Raw genomic sequence first — 7,349 nt, forward strand, 5'->3', positions numbered from 1 at the left:
CACTTCGTTTCTGTGTTATATATCTATCTTTGTCCCTATCGCATTTAAAAGCATCAGGTTCATAAATGTCACTAGTCACATACCAATGCGAACAGTTTAAACTTTTTGCCTCAGAGCAACAGTCAGCTATACACTGTCATTTATTATTCAGTTCCTTTACATCAAAATTCATTAACGACAAGGCAAAGTACGCTTATAGCATTTATTTCTCAATTTATTATTTACATGAATTTCGATGGGAGGGGGTAAACAGTTCCGGCATTCGCCTTACAACCAAGGAAAACCTCCCAAAAACCTTGGTCGGAACTGGGGATGGCGAGACGGGGAGGCAGTGAGACGAGGGGGCGGCGAGATGTGGAGGCGGCGAGACGAGTCACGGAGGCGGCGAGACGGGGAGGCGGCGATACGGGGAGGCGGCGAGACGTGGAGGCGGCGAGACGAGTCGTGGAGGCGGCGATGCGGGGAGGCGGCGAGACGGGGAGGCGGCGAGACGGGGAGGCGGCGAGACGGGGAGGCGGCGAGACGGGGAGGCAGCGAGACGTGGAGGCGGCGAGACGGGGAGGCGGCGATATGGGGAGGTGGCGAGATGTGGAGGCGGCGAGACGTGGAGGCGGCGAGACGGGGAGGCGGCGAGACGGGGAGGCGGCGAGACGGGGAGGCGGCGAGACGGGGAGGCGGTGAGACGGGGAGGCGGCGAGACGTGGAGGCGGCGAGACGGGGAGGCGGCGAGACGGGGAGGCGGCGAGACGTGGAGGCTGCGAGACGAGTCGTGGAGGCGGCGAGACGGGGAGGCGGCGAGACGGCGAGGCGGCGATACGGGGAGGCGGCGATACAGGGAGGCGGCGAGACGTGGAGGCGGCGAGACGAGACGTGGAGGCGGCGAGACGGGGAGACGGCGATACGGGGAGGCGGCGATACGGGGAGGCGGCGAGACGGGGAGGCGGCGATACGGGGAGGCGGCGAGACGGGAGGCGGCGAGATGTGGAGGCGGCGAGACGGGGAGGCGGCGAGACAGGGAGGCGGCGAGACGTGGAGGCGGCGAGACGAGTCGTGGAGGCGGCGAGACGGGGAGGAGGCGAGACGGGGAGGCGGCGATACGGGGAGGCGGCGAGACGAGTTGTGGAGGCGGCGAGACGGGGAGGCGGCGAGACGGGGAGGCGGCGAGATGTCGAGGCGGCGAGACGAGTCGTGGTGGCGGCGAGACGGGAAGGCGGCGATACGGGGAGGCGGCGAGACATGGAGGTGGCGAGACGAGTCGTGGAGGCGGCGAGACGGGGAGGCGGCGAGACGGGGAGGCGGCGATACGGGGAGGCGGCGAGACGAGTTGTGGAGGCGGCGAGACGGGGAGGCGGCGAGACGGGGAGGCGGCGAGATGTCGAGGCGGCGAGACGAGTCGTGGTGGCGGCGAGACGGGGAGGCGGCGATACGGGGAGGCGGCGAGACATGGAGGCGGCGAGACGGGGAGGCGGCGAGACGGGGAGGCGGCGATACGGGGAGCCGGCGAGACGTGGAGGCGGCGAGACGTGCAGGCGGCGAGACGGGGAGGCGGCGAGACGTGGAGAACGATGATACGGGCAGGCGACGATTCGGGGAAGCGACGGTACGGAGAAGCGATGAGACGGAGAGGCGACGAGACGGATAGGCGACGATTCGGAGAGGCGACGAGACGGTCGGTCCCATGCTGACTTGTCTTTATATACCCTCTGCAGCTTTGTTGAGCTGTTGTTTCCTAGGAAAGCGCCTATGTCATTGTTGTTTCGTCATATAGCTTTTATCCATTATTATAAGATGAGGAATACGTTTCCACGTAAGTGCATGCTCAAATTCTGTTACCAATATCTATATCTACTCATACAATACGCAAACCGTTGTATGGTGCATGGCGGAGGATACTTGGTGCCAATATTAGCCATTTTTGTCCTATTTCACTCGAGTATAGGGAGAGGGAGAAATACCTACAGCCTCTTAACATGCGTTAATCTCTTTCACCTTATTGTTATTATCTCGACGTGACATATATGATGATGGCGACAGAGCTGTCGCACAGCCTTCTTCGAACACAGGTTCTCAAAATTTATCCGTCGTGGTTTCCCGAGATAACGTCTTCTTTCTTCTAAACGAATGAAGGAATATTGCTGTTTAACGTTCAGTCTACTTGAGGAGGCTGCTGTCGGAAATCGGCCGTACTATTTCAAAGACTCCATCACAGCATTCGCCTAAAGCTGTTTAGTAAAATCAGGGCAAATATAAATTTTGTTGGCTGTAGGGGGATTTGCTCGTCGTCCTGCAGAATACGAGGCATCTTTCTTACCACTAAACAACATCACTCGGTTTTCTTCCAAAGATCCACATGTTATTTCCCGAAGGTCCCTGTGACGTTTTCGAAAACGTTATACCGACATATTACGATCCTAGGAGAACGTCCCGGAATTCGTTCGACGTCTACAAGCATATCTACCTCATAATAAGTCCCATCAGTGGATCACTGCTATAAAATTTGTCACAGTAGCGCGTTGTATGCACATTCCACAAGCCCTTCCAAGAAGACTTCCATCCGACTAATGCTGATTTTATGTATTCATCCCATTTCCTATGGCTTCTTGACACTATTACAAAATAAAATATGTGATGTGTTCCACAGATATTAGGAGCTTTTTGCTCTTTTTACTGTCTTAATCTTCCATTTAGCCACTTTTAACGCTATATACCGTCTTCCGTGTTAATATAATATGATTTTTCGAAGCAGTGAATGTCATTTCCTGAGCAATGGCGTTTGTGCTTTATCGAAATTTAAGGCACGTAAATGAAGCAACGTTACCTTTCTCGGTATTGACAGCTATCCTTCCATAATAGTTATATGAGATGACAAAGACGATCACATGAATCGATGATACTCATTTTGAAAATGTCTGTAGTTTAGTTAGGTCTACTAAGAATGCTTCCATCCCCGAAACATCTTCTTATGTTTTAAACTGAATAATATATTTCTAGAGTTATGGGATTAGAGTTAACAATTCGTTAAAAATCTTACAAAGATTCAGTATATACACGGCTTTCGGTCTCAAAATTGGAATATTTGCAGTTTTTATTACTTTTTAGGGTTTCTTAACTCAGTCGGAAACAGAAGGAACTCTTATGGGATCGTTCTGTTGTCCGTCTATTAATACCCATTTTTCACCGGTAAGAGTATAAGCATCAAGTTGAAATTTATGTCAGACACTGAGGTCTATGGTCCCTTGGTAGCGTAAAAAAATTTAAGCTTCTGAGTCAATGCAATCGAAATATACGTATTTTGATATTCGCAAATTGACTCATCAGAACCTGTAAAAGAAGTAATGTGGATCATGTTGAGCCCACTGCTGACATTAATGTTAATGATTAATGGAAACCACCTCAGCTATCTATATGCGCAATTCAGTTTGTAAGGAACCCCAAGAGCGCGAGTTCTACTACTCGTATTTGTCCGCAGTTTTTTTTACATCTGTTGTCGGAATGGCATCTTTTGTCACGTAGAGGGCGTGTGATAAGGTACAATTGATAATAAGACTGGGACGCCAGGTAATCATCGGAACGCACCGTAAGCAGACAACGGAGTCTGAAGAATTATCGTAAAAAGCTGAAACTTGTCGAATGACGAGTGCTTTCGCCTTAAAGAATCGCGTGGTGTGGATGACAGACCAGTAAACGAAAGGCCCTTGAATGCTAGCTTGTCATTAAAATGCAGGAACGTCTCAGCGCTGGCCACTTTGTAGATCAGTACATACAGCAACGCGCGATGCAGCTCATAGAAAATTATAGTTACTAGGGCAGCATAATGGGTTGCCTAGCCTCCTAGCCAGAAGAATTACGCGTAAGGTTCGATGAGGTCAATGGTGGTATCAGTGAAGGACGACTTCCCAGATATCATTTGTCCTACTCACGCACCGTGGGAGTGGCAGTGTAGAGCTGCTGTGTAGTTCTGTATCGGATACTGAGGTACTGAACTGTGTAATACTGATCCCCGTGTTTTTTTTTTCTTGGTTTTTTTTTACAAGGCAGCCCGGAATATGCATACATTATCAGTACTAATGGTGATCATTTCAACTCCTATATGATGTTTTGTCAACGGATTTCCGTATTTGCTTAACTATTATGGCTTATTTAATCGCCTCATAGTTAGTCAGACTTCAGCTCTAATGAACACATACGTATTTTCATAGATTGTCAATAAGCGTTATAAATGTTCACACTGTGCTATCTGCTTAGCTACTTACGCACTTCAGACACACATGCATTGACGACTTACTGCTATCTTGCACGATTGAGGCGGTCCACCACACTTTTATGGCGCTAATCATAACATTGTGCCATAACAATATTTGCAGTTGTTGTATTTATAGCGGGGTACGTTTATAAGAGTGACCAACTTGTAGTGTACAGCAAACTAGTGCTGGTAAAGAGTGAATTCGTTGCTAAAAGAAGTCTGCTAGTAACAAACATATACCTTAACTTGAAGAAGAAGTTACTGGGAATGTACGTCTCGAGTACAGCATTGCATAGAAGCCGTCCACTGACTGTTGAAAAACCAGAAAAGAGGAGAAGCGAATCGTCACAGATGTGGTCATACAAAAGGATATTGAAAATTAGGTGTACATAGATAAAAAGTGAGGATTCCTCTAAAGAATAGACGAGGATAGAAATATGTTATAAACACAGCACAAGAAGGAACACTGTGAAGCATATGTGTTACGACATCGTAGAATAGCGTCCATGGCACTAGAGCGATACGCAGAGGACACACAGTGTAGAGGGAGACAGAGATTGGAATATATCCAACAAATAACTGAGTCCATGCGTTGTAAATGCTACTCTACCCATTTGGTATTCCGGGGTCAGTCTGTGGGTACAGTAGACTTCCAAGAGCTGAATTCGATGGGAACTAGGACATGATGGCAAACGTTGCATTGACCGAAAGAACTAAGCCTGGATGGCTGTGATTTTTAGCCAAGCTAGGGATATTTCCTGTCGACGTGTCCTTCGGTACTTGGTGTATCTGATCGGGTGTTGCGTTCATGAGAATGTGTATCATTTTGTGACAGTTGCCTCGTGCTGTTAAACTTTTCTCCAATAACAACGAAGTTATGAAAACTGGCAGGGGCCAGTTCTGTTTTAGGTCTTGGAACAGAGTATTCGTGGAATCAAATTGATTAATGCAACTGAGGAAGATATGATTCACCTCTTTCTCAAGAAGTGCACATGGCGTGTAAAACGGACGTGGAACAGATGGTTTTCGAAGCAGCCGTGACTGACCATGAGGTACGCCATTGTAGTTGTGATCCTGCAACATCGATGTAGTGGAGGCTACACTTTGAGCATTAGATATTGCCCTGCTTCTGGAAGACTGCTCTTATTCTATGCTGAAGCTGTGACCTTCCAAGGGAATCGGTAGCTGGGATTTCTTCAGTACCTCCCTGACGCAAAACATCTATCGCTTTCAAAATGAGATTTTCACTCTGCACCGGAGTGTACGCTGACACGAAACTTCCTGGCTGATTAAAACTGTGTGCCGGACTGAAATTCGAACTCGGGACCTTTGCCTTTCGCGGGCAGATGTTCTACCATCGGAGCTACCCAAGCACGACTGAGACCCCATTCTCACAGCTTTACTTCTGCCAGTATCTCGTCTCCTACCTTCCAAACTTCACAGAAGCTCTTCTGCGGACCTTGCAGAACTGGCACTCCTGGAAGAAAGGATTTTGCGGAGAGATGGCTTAGCCACAGCCTCTGACATGTTTCCAGAATGTTTGGCTAAGCCATGTCTTCGCAATATCCTTTGTTCCAGGTGTGCTAATTCTGCAAGGTTCGCAGAAGAGCTTCTGTCGAGTTTGGAAGGTAGGAGACGAGATACTGGCAGAAGTAAAGCTGTGAGGACGGGGCGTGAGTCGTGCTTGGGTAGCTCAGTTGGCTTCTCACCTGCCCCTCCATGAATCGGTGTTCTTGTGTCGTCTTCATCATCATCCTTCATCGCCGGCACAGTAGCTCACCGTGTTCGGTCAGAGGGTTTGGCTACCCTCTGTAATAAAAAACTGAGTGAACGGATCAACGAGCAACCTGAACGGGTGTCATCGGACGTCCGCCACGAACAAATTCAGCGAACAGTACAGAACAAAACGAGACATTAAAAAAAAAAAGATGGTAGAGCACTTGCCCGCGATAGGCAAAGATCCCGAGTTCGAGTCTCGGTCCGTCACACAGTTTTAATCTGCCAGGAAGTTTCATCTATCGTTTTGTTCCGTTAATGCCATAAAATACTTTTTTACACCTGAGGCTGAGCTCCTGTTGACGGTCGGATAATAAGGTTAGCAGTTGCTGTATGTCATACTGAATTACGTATTCCACTATATAAATATTCGAGTAAAGTAGTTGGTGTTACTGAATCCGATAATGTGTTTGTGTGTATTTGCAGCTTACGGGCGCTAAACGCCGAGCATATCAGCGCCCATTAATGTGATGATTGATGCGTTGAAAGTGTGTCAGGGATCCAGTTGGATTAACTATATGACATTACAGCAGTCATTACCATAGTTTCTGCTGTTGAGCGCGGCATGGTTACCATGGCAACGAGAGGACGCTACTACTACCTCCAAAATAAAAGAAAAATGTTTGCACTCAAAGTAAAATCGTCTATGTTCTTAGGCCAAGGCATGGTCCTCTAGTTTCTTCTTACACAACAGACATTTCGACCCGTCTGCTGGGATTTAAATTTACGACTGTAGACGTAAGAAGGAAAATGCACTTATACATTGTGGTCTTCCTTCTAAATCTCGGTAGCAGAATTTGAATGTGCTGTCACGTCTGACATACGTTCAATACTACTGATGCCTTTTTCGCCCAAGAAAATGTAGACTCACAATATATTTAGCTTTGTTCCTCATGATCTCGTCAAGTCACAACTCAGTATTTCCAATACTTAATCGCATCCTGCACAAATCTGCGTAATGGGTTTTGTGATGTTAATTGCAACAAATCAAGAAAAGATCATTAGTCTGAGTGATCTTCATTTTTACTCATAGCTCCTTGTTCGAATTATACATAAAACACATTAAAATTCCAGCAGGGGCGCTGACGTAGCTCAACCCTTCAACATAGGTAGAATTACAGAAGACGTCTTTCTCACAACACACTTAACAAGCGACTACGTTCTCTGTTTTTCCGTGTCAAGTCTTTTGTCATGTGACGATACGTACATTCAGCGAAATGTTAAATGACTGTATCATGTTGAAAGTTCTAACTATATTTGTTTGTATGTGTGAAGCCTTTAATGGACTAAGCACATCTGAAGGTGACAATTTTTTTCCGAAACCGGTAAT

At 47.6% G+C, this 7,349-nt stretch overlaps 1 protein-coding gene across 1 annotated transcript; it reads right to left on the reverse strand.

The window, feature by feature from the left end:
* Positions 1 to 373: 373 nt before the first annotated feature.
* LOC124593924 (extensin-like) lies at positions 374 to 6,586 on the reverse strand. Its single transcript, XM_047132273.1, has 2 exons — positions 6,560 to 6,586; positions 374 to 1,729 (listed from the first exon to the last, which is right to left on the reverse strand). The coding sequence occupies exons 1-2, from the start codon at positions 6,584 to 6,586 to the stop codon at positions 374 to 376; spliced, it is 1,383 nt and encodes a 460-aa protein (XP_046988229.1).
* Between the last annotated feature and the right edge of the window lie 763 nt (positions 6,587 to 7,349).

The sequence above is a fragment of the Schistocerca americana genome, chromosome 2, assembly GCF_021461395.2.
Source record: "Schistocerca americana isolate TAMUIC-IGC-003095 chromosome 2, iqSchAmer2.1, whole genome shotgun sequence".
NCBI lineage: Eukaryota > Metazoa > Arthropoda > Insecta > Orthoptera > Acrididae > Schistocerca > Schistocerca americana.

Excerpts from the sequence above, each read along its gene's own strand:
- LOC124593924 (XM_047132273.1), bottom strand. The coding sequence starts at position 6,586 with ATGCCGCGCTCAACAGCAGAAACTATG. Across the intron at positions 1,730-6,559 it reads GCTCAACAGCAGAAACTATG|GAAACAACAGCTCAACAAAG; the intron begins GTAATGACTGCT and ends GCGCTTTCCTAG.